The sequence below is a fragment of the Ranitomeya imitator genome, chromosome 2 (genome assembly GCF_032444005.1).
Source record: "Ranitomeya imitator isolate aRanImi1 chromosome 2, aRanImi1.pri, whole genome shotgun sequence".
Lineage (NCBI taxonomy): Eukaryota > Metazoa > Chordata > Amphibia > Anura > Dendrobatidae > Ranitomeya > Ranitomeya imitator.
The window spans coordinates 599412401-599429453 of NC_091283.1; the positions used below are offsets into that span (position 1 = coordinate 599412401).

Here is a 17053-nt window from a genome sequence, read left to right on the forward strand (position 1 = left end):
CCAAATTTCATGTACACACTGTCTTAAACGTTTTTTAAATCTGCAGTCACCTGGCGGAGCTGACCTCACATGCATCCAACTGTATCATCTTGTCCCACTCTAAGGCTTTCAGTGGGAACTGCTATATCAATGCTCAAAATCGTGGTTCTGTAAGGATATGGATATGGTGCCCATGTTTCCCTCTTGAAGAAACAAGTTTCAGTGTTGTGTGATGTGACATTTAACGTGAATTATGATATGTGTTAAGGCCCCGTCACACATAGCGAGATCGCTAGCGAGATCGCTGCTGAGTCACAAGTTTTGTGACGCAACAGCGATCTCAGTAGCGATCTCGCTATGTGTGACACGTACCAGCGATCAGGCCCCTGCTGTGAGATCGCTGGTCGTGTCGGAATGGCCTGGGCCATTTTTTGATCGTTGAGGTCCCGCTGACATCGCTGAATCGGCGTGTGTGACGCCGATTCAGCGATGTCTTCGCTGGTAACCAGGGTAAACATCGGGTTACTAAGCGCAGGGCCGCGCTTAGTAACCCGATGTTTACCCTGGTTACCATCGTTAAAGTAAAAAAAAACAAACGCTACATACTTACCTATCGCTGTCTGTCCTCGGCGCTTTGCTTCTCTGGTCTGGCTGTGAGCGTCGGTCAGCCGGAAAGCAGAGCGGTGACGTCACCACTCTGCTTTCCGGCCGCTGTACTCACAGCCAGACCAGAGAAGCAGAGCACCGAGGACAGACAGCGGAAGGTAAGTATGTAGCGTTTTTTTTTTTTTACTTTAACGATGGTAACCAGGGTAAACATCGGGTTACTAAGCGCGGCCATGCGCTTAGTTACCCGATGTTTACCCTGGTTACCGGGGACCTCGGGATCGTTGGTCGCTGGAGAGCGGTCTGTGTGACAGCTCTCCAGCGACCAAACAGCGACGCTGCAGCGATCCGGATCGTTGTCGGTATCGCTGCAGCGTCGCTATGTGTGACGGGGCCTTTAAACATGTTCGTAATGTTGGTAATATATGAAATATATGTACGGTGGGTGCGGAAAGTATTCAGACCCCTTTAAATTTTTCACTATTTGTTTCATTGCAGCCATTTGGTAAATTCAAAACAGTTCATTTTTTTCTCATTAATGTATACTCTGCATCCCATCTTGACTGAAAAAAAACAGAAATGTAGACATTTTTGCAAATTTGTTAAAAAAGAAAAACTGAAATATCAAATGGTCATAAGTATTCAGACCCTTTGCTCAGTATTGAGTAGAAGCACCCTTTTGAGCTACTACAGCCATGAGTCTTCTTGGGAATGATGCAACAAGTTTGTAACACCTGGATTTGGGGATCTTCTGCCATTCTTCCTTGCAGATCCTCTCCAGTTCTTTCAGGTTGGATGGTGAACGTTGGTGGACAGCCATTTTCAGGTCTCTCCAGAGATGCTCAGACATACTGTAGTGATAAAGCTGGGTTGTTGTGATGTAGGGAAAAACAGTGGACATAGAAAATCCTGTAGTAAACTATTGAGGAAAGAAACTATGTGGAAAATGCTTCATGTTGTAAAAGAAATATTTACAAGACTTTGTACCCGCTATCCCTTGTATACAACCCTTACCGAGTTACCATTCAATAAAGAGTTTAGAATGGTGGTCTCCCTTATTGAACTGTGAAACATCTGGTCCTAGTAAACCCACAACAACTGTAACATATGGCCTGAATGGGCGTAATGCCCTCACGGCAAAAGTTCACACACCCAGCCATGACCTACACATTCATGTAACGTGCCACAGACAAGTCTCACCCACGGCTGCAGCCCCACGCCATATTACAGTTCAAAAGTATAATCAATACAGTCTTACAAGAAAACTCATTAAAAATAACCATTTATTTCCAAACTTTAAAAACATCCTCTCCACAGGTAAACACAGAAAGTAATACATTATTGTGTTTTTGTGTAGATTTTTGGTAAGACTTATAGTCACTTATAACCACAGCGATAGAGTGTATAATCTATAAATCTAGAGAAGTTTGGGAAAATCCCTATCCCTATTTGTCTTTGGTAGTAGCCCTGCCTTGCCACGGAGGTTGGCACCCTAGACTCAGCTCACGAAGGCTAGCCCTTTATATTCTTAGTTAGCCCTATATTGATACTAAGTAGAAAAGGAGAAATAAATAATTACTAATGTATAGGCAGATCAGGTAGTTGTCCATAGTGTCTCAGTGCATATATCTACCCAGTTACACCACTATATTCCATTTGGGCACACAGGGAGTAGGCTACATCTCAGAAATTATTAGATAAAGGTAGTAGGCATAGGTCATCCACGATTAAAAAAGTACAGCATGCGTGCTAAATCTAGTTCAGTACTTATCTGAATCTCATGCCGAGTCTCTACACGTTTCCCCTTCGTCATAAGGTTGATCAGGGGGCTCTTGGATGGTATAGCATCAATCCATTATGTCCATAACAAGAACTCTGTCATTCAGCTGGACTAGAATTAAGCTAATCCTTGGCTAACGTCATTGCTCACAACTAAAGACAATTCAAGTGTGCAAAAAACATACACTATGTATTCTAATATTTTTTACCTGCTGCCCCTACATCCTGTACAGCATGAGTAGGTGTCAAACTAATGTAAAGACCCACTCAGAAATCAGTACAAGAAATAACTCTTAGCTGGGAATTTTGTCATTTGTTTTCCTGAGAGATTATCACATCCATTGAAGGAACCTGAGTGGATATGTCATAGATCTCCATATAAACAAGTAAAAGTTAAGTGGTAGATGAAGAGTATGACTTCAGCTTTTGGACAGATTGATACTGTAAAATAAGTCAAGAAACATTCCATTACTGTGATTGATGGTATGTAGAAGTTAAAAGGGAATTACGGTAAATTTGATTAACAGCATAGAAACTGTTGACTTTGCACAATACACAAAGTAAGACTTCAGTTTATAAGAAAAATGTTTGAAATGATTAAGCCCTTCATATTTTAAGTCAATACCTGAAGAACGCCAACAACTGGGAAACATGAGCCCATAGTAGAACTTACATGTGGCCAGAATCTCTTTTTCCACTCTTCCTCCATTTCGTTCATTGTCTACAGACAGCCAGTCATTCAACACAAAGAAATATAAGAAATCTGTTTGCTTGTCCCATACAGCCACATACTGAAGAAACCATGAGGGATCCAAGCCTAAGAATACAATAGCGTTATTGAGAGTGTAGGATGTTTATGTACCATTATTTGCACTTGGCAGATTAATGGCCATGTCTTTACAGTATAACAGGAAACCTCATATCCAAATCTGAAGCTAGAAATTCAATCAGGACCCATTAAGGCTGATGTTGATCACGCCAGTCTGGATGAAGGAGTGTGGTGGGGTAGGAGCAGACAAATTTATTAACGGGAGCCTGTCACCCCCAGGGCCTATTAAAGTTAAAGATCCACCTTCAGCAGCACTAAGGCTGCATTCTGTGAACGTGGCTCTTATGTTTATTTTCCCTAGGAAATTTATAAATTTCTCACCATACCTCTATTGAGTTAGGGAGGTATGTTTTCTCCCGCTGACTCAAACACCTCTCAGCCGTCCATCATTTCCTCTCTGGCCTCTGAGCACCGTCTCCTCTCTTTCTCCTGACGTCACCGGCGCCTGCGTTCTGCCATCTTTACTCGGGCATGCGGTTTATAATATATAAAAGTCATTATTTCAGCGTTCTAGGGATAATAAACATAAGAGTCACCTTCACAGCATGCAGCCTGATGAAGGTGGCTCTTTTACTTTAATAGGCCATGGGGGGTGACAGGTTCCCTTTAAGAGGTGCATGCTGCTTAATAAATTCAGTGCATTTTCTCAGTGGCGTGCACCTCCGTGCGCCTTGGCTGAAGTGCTACTTCAGTCAGGTATTGGCGCAACATTTTAGCCGTAACTTTTGATGAATTCAGCTGGAGCAGCCACGCCTTGTCCTGCCCATGCTCTGCCCACTTTGGCGCAATTGACTAGGACAGCTAACAGTAACAACTTTTTTGCATATCTTCGAGTTGTGTTAAAATTTTGATACTTCTCAACGTGTTCTAAACTAGAAAACTTGCAGTAACACTTTGATGAATCATCCCCATTATCCCCCATATTACAGTACAGTGGTGGGGCACTCTGGTCACAGATTACTCTTTCTAAACATCTGTTAACATTATACTTTATGGATATTAATAGAAGTCATGCATTAATGTTCTATATTCTTCCTCTGTAGATAGTTATTTTTGAGAATAACACCATATTTGTCAGCAACGATTAGTGTACAGGTGCGTCTCACAAAATTAGAATATCATAAAAAAGTTAATTTATTTCAGTTCTTCAATACAAAAAGTGAAACTTATATATTATATAGAGTCATTACAAACAGAGTGATCTATTTCAAGTGTTTATTTCTGTTAATGTTGATGATTATGGCTTACAGCTAATGAAAACCCAAAAGTCATCATCTCAGTAAATTAGAATAATTAACAAGAAAACCCTGCAGAGGCTTCCTAAGAGTTCAAAAAGGTCCCCTAGTCTGTTTCGGTAGGCTCCACAAACATGGGGAAGACTGCTGACTCGACAGATGTCCAAAAGACAGTTATTGGCACACTCCACAAGGAGGGTAAGCCACAAAAGGTCATTGTTAAAGAAGCTGGCTATTCACAAGTGCTGTATCCAAGCATATTAATGGAAAGTTGAGTGGAAGGAAAAAGGGTGGTAGAAAAAAGTGCACAAGCAACTGGGACAACCGCAGCCTTGAAAGGACTGTAAAGAAAAGGCCATTCAAAAATTTAGGGGAGATTCACTATGAGTGGACTGCTGCTGCTGGAGTCATTGCTTCAAGAGCCACCACACACAGAGGTATCCAGGAGATGGGCTACAAGTGTCACATTCCTTGTGTCAAGCTACTCATGACCATTAGACAATTACAGAAGCATCTTACCTGGGCCAAGGAAAAAATGAACTAGACTGTTGCTCAGTGGTCCAAGGTGTTGTTTTCAGATGAAAGCATTTTTGCATTTCATTTGGAAATCAAGGTTTCAGAGTCTGGAGGAAGAGTGGAGAGGCCACAATCCAAGCTGCTTGAGGTCTAGTGTGAAGTTTCCACAATCAGTGATGGTTTGGGGAGCCATGTCATCTGCTGGTGTAGGTCCACTGTTTTTTATGAAGACTAAAGTCAGTGCAGCCGTCTAACAGGAAATTTTAGAGCACTTCATGCTTCCCTCTGCCAATAAGCTTTTTGGAGATGGAAATGTAATTCTTCAGCAGGATTTGGCACCTGTCCACACTGACAAAAGTACCAATACCTGGTTTAAAAACAAAAGTATCACTGTGCTTGACTGGCAAACAAACTCGTCTGACCTTGTCAAGAGGAAGATGAGAGACCCCAGATCCAACAATGCAGATGAGCTGAAGGCTGTTATTAAAGCAACCTGGGCTTCCATAACACCTTAGCAGTGCCACAGGCTGATCGCCTCCATGCCACGCGGCATTGATGCAGTAATTGATGTAAAAGGAGCCCCGACCAAGTATTTACTGAACATACATTTCAGTAGGCCAACATTTCAGATTTTAAAATAATTTTTCAAGCAGGTTTTACAAAGTATTCTAATTTACTGAGATAATGAGTTTTGGGTTTTCATTGGTTATAAGCCACAATCATCAACAATAACAGAAATTAACACTTGAAATAGATCAGTGTTTGTAATGACTCTATATAATATATTAGTTTCACTTTTTGCATTGAAGAACTGAAATAAATTTACTTTTTGATGATATTCTAATTTTGTGAGAAGCACCTGTAACTCTCTAATACTTTTTCATGTTCACTAACACTACACAATTTTTTTTAAAAAGATTTTACTGCCTTCTATCTTTTTTAACATCTCCAAAAAGGAGAAATATGCATAGGAAAGACATAAAGAAGATACCGGCCCAGATTCATCAAGACCGGCAATTTTCTTACTGGTGTTGCTGAGGGGAAGTGTTGGAGAAGATGCTCCAGATTCATTAAGAGGCAAAAGCCTCTTAATGAATCATGCAAGGCGTACAGTCGTATGTGCCTGGTCACAAATCTTACTCCAGTTCCTGCTGAAATAAGATTTGTAGCGTTGCGAAGGCCAGGGGTCGCCACAGCTCGTCCTACTCCAACTCCGTACACTTTGTCAGAGCTGGGCGAGAATGACGTGAAAACAGCAAAAGTGGCAACGTTATTGCACAATCTTGCGTTGCACAAAAAATTTAGACTTTCCAAAGCTTTTTTCAACAAAAATCTGACCATTTTCAAAGGGTTTGACAGGTCACAGCATATTGATGACTAATCCTACAAAATACATCCCCCAATATGTGAACAGTGGGGATCTGCCATCTGAAACCTCCACTGATCAACTATTATTTACCCTAGTGACTGTAAAAACTGAATGGAGCTACAAAGCCCAGCACCTTTCAATGTGTAGCAGACGCTGCTGGGTACTGCAGGAAACCTCATATAAATGAATAGAAGAAGCAAATAACAGCCGATTGGCGAGGGTGCCTGGTGTGGGACCCCAACCCATCTTAAATTGATAACCTATACTAAGGAGAGCTCAACAATATGCTATGCTCACACAACTTTTGTGAATTATGTGGCAGAGCTCCCTCCTGTGGTCACAAGTGGTACTTCGGCTTATTCTCTCTATGAGCTTCCGTTGGTGGAGGAGAGTGGTACTGCGGCTTCTGAGTTTCCTTCCTCAGGTGATGTGGGGAAATCGTTAGGTGCTGCTCTATTTAACTCCACCTAGTGCTTTGATCCTGGCCTCCAGTCAATGTTCTAGTATAGGACTTGCTTCCTCCTGGATCGTTCCTGTGGCCTGCTGCTCTGCATAGCTAAGTTCCGCTTTTGTTATGTTGTTTGCTGTTTTTTTCTGTCCAGCTTGCTTATTTGGTTTTTCTTGCTTGCTGGAAGCTCTGGGACGCAGAGGGTGTTCCTCCGTGCCGTTAGTCGGTACAGAGGGTCTTTTTGCCCCCTTTGCGTGGTTGTTTGTAGGGTTTTGTGTTGACCGCAAAGTTACCTTTCCTATCCTCGCTCTGTTCAGAAAGTCGGGCCTCACTTTGCTAAATCTATTTCATCTCTATGTTTGTCTTTTCATCTTAACTCACAGTCATTATATGTGGGGGCTGCTTTTTCCTTTGGGGTATTTCTCTGAGGCAAGGTAGGCTTATTGTCTATCTTCAGGCTAGCTAGTTTCTCAGGCTGTGCCGAGTTGCATAGGGAGCGTTAGGCGCAATCCACGGCTGCCTCTAGTGTGGTTGGAGAGGATTAGGGATTGCGGTCAGCAGAGTTCCCACGTCTCAGAGCTCGTTCTATGTTTTTGGGTTATTATCAGGTCACTGTATGTGCTCTGACTTCTATGTCCATTGTGGTACTGAATTACCTTATCATAACAGTACTGGAGGCCCAAAGTACTAATGATTCTCAATAGAGGGAAAAAAGAAGTTCTGAGACCATTTTTTTTTCTCTGCACTGTGTTTTGCCTTTTTTTTCCCCTAGACATTTGGGTGGTTCAGGACACAGGTGTAGCGATGGCCATTAAAGGTCTGTCTTCATGTGTGGATCAGCTCACGGCAAGAGTACAAAATATTCAACACTTTGTTAGAACCAAGAATTCCTATTCCTGATTTGTTTTTTGGAGATAGAACTAAATTTCTGAGTTTCAAAAATAATTGTAAACTATTTCTGGCTTTGAAACCTCGCTCCTCTGGTGACCCAGTTCAACAAGTTAGGATCATTATTTCTTTTTTACGTGGCGACCCTCAGGACTGGGCATTTTCTCTTGCGCCAGGAGATCCTGCATTAAGTAATATTGATGCGTTTTTCCTGGCGCTCGGATTGCTGTACGATGAACCTAATTCAGTGGATCAGGCAGAGAAAAATTTGCTGGCTCTGTGTCAGGGTCAGGATGAGATAGAGGTATATTGTCAGAAATTTAGAAAGTGGTCCGTACTCACTCAATGGAATGAAGGTGCGCTCGCAGCTATTTTCAGAAAGGGTATCTCTGAAGCCCTTAAGGATGTCATGGTGGGATTTCCTATGCCTGCTGGTCTGAATGAGTCTATGTCTTTGGTCATTCAGATCGGTCGACGCTTGCGTGAGCGTAAATCTGTGCACCATTTGGCGGTATTATCTGAGCATAAACCTGAGCCTATGCAGTGCGATAGGACTTTGACCAGAGTTGAACGGCAAGAACACAGACGTCAGAATGGGCTGTGTTTCTACTGTGGTGATTCCACTCATGCTATCTCTGATTGTCCTAAGCGCACTAAGCGGTTCGCTAGGTCTGCCACCATTGGTTTGGTACAGTCAAAATTTCTTTTGTCCGTTACCTTGATCTGCTCTTTGTCATCTTATTCTGTCATGGCATTTGTGGATTCAGGCGCTGCCCTGAATTTGATGGACTTGGAGTATGCTAGGCGTTGTGGGTTTTTCTTGGAGCCCTTGCAGTGTCCTATTCCATTGAGAGGAATTGATGCTATGCCTTTGGCCAAGAATAAGCCTCAGTACTGGACCCAGCTGACCATGTGCATGGCTCCTGCACATCAGGAGGTTATTTGCTTTCTGGGGCTGCATAATCTGCATGATGTGGTCGTGTTGGGGTTGCCATGGCTACAAGTCCATAATCCAGTGTTAGATTGGAAATCCATGTCTGTGTCCAGCTGGGGTTGTCAGGGGGTACATGGTGATGTCCCATTTCTGTCTATTTCGTCATCCACCCCTTCTAAGGTTCCAGAGTTCTTGTCTGATTACCGGGATGTATTTGATGAGCCCAAGTCCGATACCCTACCTCCGCATAGGGATTGTGATTGTGCTATCGATTTGATTCCTGGTAGTAAATTCCCAAAAGGTCGACTGTTTAATTTATCTGTGCCTGAGCATGCCGCTATGCGGAGTTACGTGAAGGAGTCCTTGGAGAAGGGGCATATTCGCCCGTCATTGTCGCCATTAGGAGCGGGGTTCTTTTTTGTGGCCAAGAAGGATGGTTCGCTGAGACCTTGTATAGATTACCGCCTTCTAAATAAGATCACGGTTAAATTTCAGTACCCCTTGCCGCTGTTATCTGATTTGTTTGCTCGGATTAAGGGGGCTAGTTGGTTCACCAAGATAGATCTTCGTGGTGCATATAATCTTGTGCGTATTAAGCGAGGCGATGAATGGAAAACTGCATTTAATACGCCCGAGGGCCATTTTGAGTACCTAGTGATGCCATTCGGACTTGCCAATGCTCCATCAGTGTTTCAGTCCTTTATGCATGACATCTTCCGAGAGTACCTGGATAAATTCCTGATTGTATACTTGGATGATATTTTGATCTTCTCGGATGATTGGGAGTCACATGTGAAGCAGGTCAGAACGGTGTTTCAGGTCCTGCGTGCTAATTCTTTGTTTGTGAAGGGATCAAAGTGTCTCTTTGGTGTTCAGAAGGTTTCATTTTTGGGGTTCATTTTTTCCCCTTCTACTATCGAGATGGACCCTGTTAAGGTCCAAGCCATCCATGATTGGACTCAGCCGACATCTCTGAAAAGTCTGCAAAAGTTCCTGGGCTTTGCTAATTTTTATCGTCGCTTCATCTGCAATTTTTCTAGTATTGCTAAACCATTGACCGATTTGACCAAGAAAGGTGCTGATGTGGTCAATTGGTCTTCTGCTGCTGTGGAAGCTTTTCAAGAGTTGAAGCGTCGTTTTTCTTCTGCCCCTGTGTTGTGTCAACCAGATGTTTCGCTTCCATTCCAGGTCGAGGTTGATGCTTCTGAGATTGGAGCAGGGGCTGTTTTGTCGCAGAGAAGTTCTGATTGCTCGGTGATGAAACCATGCGCCTTCTTTTCCAGGAAGTTTTCGCCTGCTGAGCGAAATTATGATGTTGGCAATCGAGAGTTGCTGGCCATGAAGTGGGCATTCGAGGAGTGGCGTCATTGGCTTGAAGGAGCTAAGCATCGCGTGGTGGTCTTGACTGATCATAAGAACTTGACTTATCTCGAGTCTGCCAAGCGGTTGAATCCTAGACAGGCTCGTTGGTCGCTGTTTTTTGCCCGTTTTGACTTTGTGGTTTCGTACCTTCCGGGCTCTAAAAATGTGATGGTGGATGCCCTGTCTAGGAGTTTTGTGCCCGACTCTCCGGGTTTATCTGAGCCAGCGGGTATTCTCAAAGAGGGAGTAATTGTGTCTGCCATCTCCCCTGATTTGCGGCGGGTGCTGCAAAAATTTCAGGCTAATAAACCTGATCGTTGCCCAGCGGAGAAACTGTTTGTCCCTGATAGATGGACAAATAAAGTTATCTCTGAGGTTCATTGTTCGGTGTTGGCTGGTCATCCTGGAATCTTTGGTACCAGAGAGTTAGTGGCTAGATCCTTTTGGTGGCCATCTCTGTCACGGGATGTGCGTTCTTTTGTGCAGTCCTGTGGGATTTGTGCTCGGGCTAAGCCCTGCTGTTCTCGTGCCAGTGGGTTGCTTTTGCCCTTGCCGGTCCCGAAGAGGCCTTGGACACATATCTCTATGGATTTTATTTCAGATCTTCCCATCTCTCAAAAAATGTCAGTCATTTGGGTGGTTTGTGATCGCTTCTCTAAGATGGTCCATTTGGTGCCCTTGTCTAAATTACCTTCCTCCTCTGATTTGGTGCCATTGTTCTTCCAGCATGTGGTTCGTTTACATGGCATTCCAGAGAATATCGTTTCTGACAGAGGTTCCCAGTTTGTTTCGAGGTTTTGGCGAGCCTTTTGTGCTAGGATGGGCATTGACTTGTCTTTTTCCTCGGCTTTCCATCCTCAGACTAATGGCCAGACCGAACGAACCAATCAGACATTGGAAACATATCTGAGATGCTTTGTTTCTGCTGATCAGGATGACTGGGTGTCCTTGTTGCCTTTGGCTGAGTTCGCCCTTAATAATCGGGCCAGCTCGGCTAGCTTGGTTTCGCCGTTTTTCTGCAACTCTGGGTTCCATCCTCGTTTCTCTTCAGGGCAGGTTGAGTCTTTGGACTGTCCTGGTGTGGATACTGTGGTGGACAGGTTGCAGCAGATTTGGACTCATGTGGTGGACAATTTGACCTTGTCCCAGGAGAAGGCTCAACGTTTCGCTAATCGCAGACACTGTGTGGGTCCCCGACTTCGTGTTGGGGATTTGGTTTGGTTGTCTTCTCGTCATATTCCTATGAAGGTTTCCTCTCCTAAGTTTAAACCTCGTTTCATTGGTCCGTATAGGATTTCTGAGGTTCTTAATCCTGTGTCTTTTCGTTTGACCCTTCCAGATTCTTTTTCCATCCATAACGTATTCCATAGGTCATTGTTGCGGAGATACGTGGCACCTATGGTTCCATCTGTTGATCCTCCTGCCCCAGTTTTGGTGGAGGGGGAGTTGGAGTATATTGTGGAGAAGATTTTGGATTCTCGTGTTTCAAGACGGAAACTCCAGTTTCTGGTTAAGTGGAAGGGTTATGCTCAGGAAGATAATTCCTGGGTCTTTGCCTCTGATGTCCATGCTCCTGATCTTGTTCGTGCCTTTTTACATGGCTCATCCTGGTCGTCCTGGGGGCTCTGGTGAGGGTTCGGTGACCCCTCCTCAAGGGGGGGGTACTGTTGTGAATTCTGTGGCAGAGCTCCCTCCTGTGGTCACAAGTGGTACTTCGGCTGATTCTCTCTATGAGCTTCCGTTGGTGGAGGTGAGTGGTACTGTGGCTTCTGAGTTTCCTTCCTCAGGTGATGTGGGGAAGTCGTTAGGTGCTGCTCTATTTAACTCCACCTAGTGCTTTGATCCTGGCCTCCAGTCAATGTTCTAGTATAGGACTTGCTTCCTCCTGGATCGTTCCTGTGGCCTGCTGCTCTGCATAGCTAAGTTCCGCTTTTGTTATTTGCTGTTTTTTTCTGTCCAGCTTGCTTATTTGGTTTTTCTTGCTTGCTGGAAGCTCTGGGATGCAGAGGGTGTTCCTCCGTGCCGTTAGTCGGTACGGAGGGTCTTTTTGCCCCCTTTGCGTGGTTGTTTGTAGGGTTTGTGTTGACCGCAAAGTTACCTTTCCTATCCTCGCTCTGTTCAGAAAGTCGGGCCTCACTTTGCTAAATCTATTTCATCTCTACGTTTGTCTTTTCATCTTAACTCACAGTCATTATATGTGGGGGCTGCCTTTTCCTTTGGGGTATTTCTCTGAGGCAAGGTAGGCTTATTTTCTATCTTCAGGCTAGCTAGTTTCTCAGGCTGTGCCGAGTTGCATAGGGAGCGTTAGGCGCAATCCACGGCTGCCTCTAGTGTGGTTGGAGAGGATTAGGGATTGCGGTCAGCAGAGTTCCCACGTCTCAGAGCTCGTTCTATGTTTTTGGGTTATTGTCAGGTCACTGTATGTGTTCTGACTTCTATGTCCATTGTGGTACTGAATTACCTTATCATAACACACAACCCATTTAAGATGTCATATTAGCTTACCAGTATTGTCATGCCACACACGTATTTTCCAAATTTCTCCCAAGTTACAATCAGTTTCAACCTGGAACATATCAAGATTCCCAGTAGTCAAGCCTCCTCTGCTATGTAGGTGGCGAGCTCCACTTTTGTTAACTCCATATAGACATATTCCAACATGCGCTGTGGTGCCTGTCCAGCAAGTAAGACACTTTTTTAATTAACAGAAAAAAGTTAGAAAAAGTTATTAACAGAATAAGTAGAGGAAAACAGTATGCTATAAACAATTACCGTAGCTAAAATCTATCTGCATTGAGCCTCACTGCACCTTGTCAAAATATTATTTCCTTTTTAAGAAAAACAGTGATCAAAATTAAAATAAATGATGAGCATTTACTTTAATGAAGTTAAATGGATCTGTCAACGGGTATTTGCTACCTCATCTGACAGCAGCATAATGTAGGCAGAGCTGAAAAGCTAACCCTGCTCACACCAGGCTCTCTACGTACATAGTCTATTGACAGTGAACTGCTTATCACAGAAGGGGGTGTGGTCGGACTAGCATGCAAATGCCAGCTAGTCTAAGCAATGATAATGTGCTGCTGGTAAAACCTTCACTGTAAGTAATCAACTTCACACAGCTTGTTAAGTGACTCATCATTGAATTCAGTGTTTTAAGGCCGGGCTCACACTAGTGTAAAATACTACGGGCGAGAAAAAAAACATCCCATAGCACTCGGACCAGTGTTAATTTATTGGGCAGATCACATCTGGGATTATTTTCTCATGCCGAATCGACATGCGAGAACAATCGCAGCATGCTGCGATTGGTTTCGAGATTCGGCCGAGTCTCGACTCACTCATCCATATAAATCTATGGGTGCGAGTGACACAACCTACATCACTTGGATATCATCCGAGTGTGGTGCGATATACGCTAACCAGGGCAATGAAGGAGATGGAGAAATTAGTTTCTCTGCCTCCTCCGCAGCTGTGCACCGATCCTCTCTGTGCAAGAGGCTCGGAGCACAGACGCATGACATTCGGCTCACGCTCTCAGCAGAGCAGGAGCCAAGGGTCATTAGTATATTGCATCAGATGCCATACGCTAGTGTGATCCCGACCTTAACCCCTACATCATACTCTCCTCATATTACTTAGCAAAAAACTGCTGACATTTAGCAGGGCTCTCACTGATCATTGGGGTCTATTCTCAGTTGCATCACTGTGACCTACTATTTTTCTTTATACTCTTGGAGTTTAACCAATTAAAGATAGGGTATTATTTAATTTTTGAGTTTTTGCTTTATCCTCCCTTTTTTTCCAAAATCCATAATTTCCATAAACATACCAATATGAGAGCAAGTGACATGAAAAGATGAAAAAAACACATTTCTGCTGTTTTTTTTTTTAAATACCTTATTCATATAGCACGTACTGTACATATTTTGCAACACTTTACAAACACTATCTCTATTGTTTCTGTTTTGGCACAATGATTGCCTATTAGTATGTCTTTAAGAGGGTAAGAGAAAAACAGAGTATTATGGGTAACCCACACAACACAAGGAGAACATACAGTATAAACTCCATGCAGGCCTTGCATGGAATTCGAATCTATGGTCCTGGTTTCTAATCCCACTAAAGATAACATCTTGCGTTTATGTGGGTTTCCCCCCAAACCCCAATAGACATAATAATACAGAATCATATATTGAGAACATGTATAAATCTTTAGGAATACAGACGTAATATTTACCTGCCCCCTTCCGCCAACCAGTCTTTAGCAGCACCCAATATCTGTATTGACTTGCTGGACCACACAATGGAATAGTTCCTACTCGTGATATATCCAGATAGTCCAATTTGTGAGAAATGAGAACCAGCAGCAGATACAGAGAAAGGAGCCCAAAACAACACACCAGTACAAGAGTCCACTGTCGAGGAGCCTAGGAGATGAAGCACACACACAGCAAGCCAACATGACCTTAGGGTAATTTGTATATGTCACAAAAAGCATGATACAGTAAATCAGGATATCTGCACTTTTAGGTCCCATTGATATGTTAGGAAATTAATGAGGTTGTCTAGTGCTACAGGTGATAGAACTGATTAGGAGCACCCTCAGTGCCCCTGAACCTAAGGCTGCGAACCACTTCTTACCTGATAGCATATGTGGTACTTCTTTTGATTAGATGGCCTGGTGAAACATCATCGATGAACATGACACACATATGAAGTCACGCCAGTCTGGCTAATCAAAAGAGGAGCCACGGATGCGAGGTAGGAGGTGGTTCTCATGCTTCCAGTCCAGCAGCATGGAATAGTGTGAGGCCTGCTGGTCCAAGGTTCTGCGAATGCATGCACTCATCTTTGTCCAGAAGCACTTATTTCCATGTCAGGAGGTAAGAAGCACTTGTCAGTTATTGTGCCCCTATCCTTTTAGTTAAAAAATATGTGCACAATGCCTTGTGAACAGACACTACTATAGCATTGCCTCCCAGCTCTTGATGCAGAAGTTAGAGGCGCTAAATACCTGTTGAGAGAATTTTATTATATATAAGGAATCGCTCCAGCATACATCTGTGTACTTTATTTTTATAAATTGAACATACTTACAGGAGGAAGCAAAATAAGCTGATGTGGAGGCACAAATATGCTGGCTCCAAATAGTGTAAGATGGTTAGTTTGGCAAACAACCTCATGAGGTAGGCTCGCATTACTGGGGGTCACTCCTTCGGTCCTCCATGTCTGGCTCGGCATATCAAAATACTGACAGAGGCTTGAGAATAGGCTGACAGACACATTGACTTTGATGGTAGAAAGCAGGCTAGTGATGTTTACATGGTACGCAAGCATTGATGTTGACCAGCTGAAAAGCAGCAAAAATAAGTAACATAAGTGCATCTATAAATATAGCCATTAAAAGGGTTATCAGTACTTTGCTTATTTTACCCTGTGGGTCTAAGAACTTCCAGTAAGCTATTCGATAATATTGATAAGCGAACATGCTCAGATAAGGTGTTATCTGAGAATGCTCGTGTGCTAACCAAGTGTCTTCCGTGCTCACAATATATGTTCAAGCAGTGAAATCCCTGAAGAGCGCTTGGAGGATGTGCCCTTAATGAGGAGAGGCTGTCATCTGCTGGCCAGGTGAAATCAGTGGAAACAAATGGTGCTGGAAGAGTTGCAGGGGAAGGACTTCGGGTGCTGGACCTGACCAGGTGACCCACAGGAAAGACCTCCTGGATATAAAAGCCCTGTGTGGCAAACCACAGGCAGATTTAGCACCAGAAAGCAGAGCGGAGCTGATGCGCTCCAGGAATGTCGCTGGGGCCAGCATATCAGGCCTCAATGGAATGCCTATGGCAGCAAGATGTCAGCCATTGCCTGATAAGGCTCGGATTCCAAACAGGAGAACTCCAAGTTCCATGTGCGCTAGTCAGGACCAGGATCCATTCCCCACACTTTAAGCTCAAGAGACCGGACGTCACCCGTCAGGAGCTGAGGCTCGATCCACTCCGGTCCAATCCTGAGACACTTCCTTCGACAGTCAAGCCGAAAAGGAAACTGCAACAGGCGGGACGCACCTGCGACTGCGGAAGGACAATACTTGTGATCAGGGCCGTCACTTCCAGCTATCCTCTATGGTACCAGAGTTGGGAGGGCCTCAGGTTGGGAGAAAGCTGGTTGGTGCGTAAGAGGCTCAGTGGGTTTTGATGGAATACATCAGATAGAAACTTGCGGCCTAGCGGGAAAACCCGGTGACCACCGCTAGGGCCAGAATTAATGACTCCCACGTTGGGTGCACCACTGATGCGAACAGAACATTGAGAGACAAATATTTCTTTTGCTTTTCCAAGCAAGTTTATTGTTATCTTTGTTTGAATATTAATCTGCCTAGTTACTAACACTAATTGTTTAGAGTTACTTTAAATCACTATATATAAATAGAACTATAATCATCCCTGTTTCTGCCTCATGCCTCTGTGCGTTGCATCCAGACACCAGCATTACACAGGGATGGCTTGTTTGTTAGGCAACCCCTACATGTGTTGAGGCTGTCGAACAGCTGCGAAACATGCAGACGTGGGGACCTAGCCTTGTATTTAAATAGATTGGACGAGTCAGACTGGCCTATTGACATCTCCTGGTCATGCAGCACCTGGTGCACAAGCTCTACCAATGTCTCATAGTCACGGCTCTGTATCCATAAAATAGGAAATATGCAAAAAGTCTCAAAATTAGTGAGAAATAATATGCTGTAATATTAATGAGTCTTATATGTTTACCTCCATACGCTTGGTAACAGAACACTAAGATTTTGTTCCAATTCTTGTGTAAGAGTTAATCTGAACACGTGACTCTTCTTTGTGTCAGATTCATTAGAAGAATAAATGGATTCATATGACATTAGTAACTCTGGAGACTCTTCACGAGACCAGTCCGATCCTAGACAATCAAAGACATTTATAAACATAAATCAAAGAAGTCAGAGATATATAAGGTTCTTCAATTACCTTTTGTACTATGAAAGCAACAAGGCCACCCTCGGAATGACAAATAAGAGTGTCATTCCTAATTACAATACCTAGACAATGTTGTATATGATTGTAATATAGAGGGT

The 17053-nt window shown here is 43.5% G+C and overlaps 1 protein-coding gene across 1 annotated transcript in view; it reads right to left on the reverse strand.

The window, feature by feature from the left end:
* Positions 1-17053, reverse strand: part of LOC138666740 (polycystin-1-like) — a 279344-nt gene that overhangs the window by 49990 nt on the left and 212301 nt on the right. Inside the window, exons 27-31 of the mRNA XM_069754924.1 lie at positions 16719-16878; positions 15046-15298; positions 14186-14375; positions 12451-12618; positions 3038-3181 (exon numbers count right to left, since the gene is read on the reverse strand). Coding sequence (XP_069611025.1) covers positions 3038-3181; positions 12451-12618; positions 14186-14375; positions 15046-15298; positions 16719-16878 — 915 coding nt within the window. The remainder of the gene's footprint in view (positions 1-3037; positions 3182-12450; positions 12619-14185; positions 14376-15045; positions 15299-16718; positions 16879-17053) is intronic.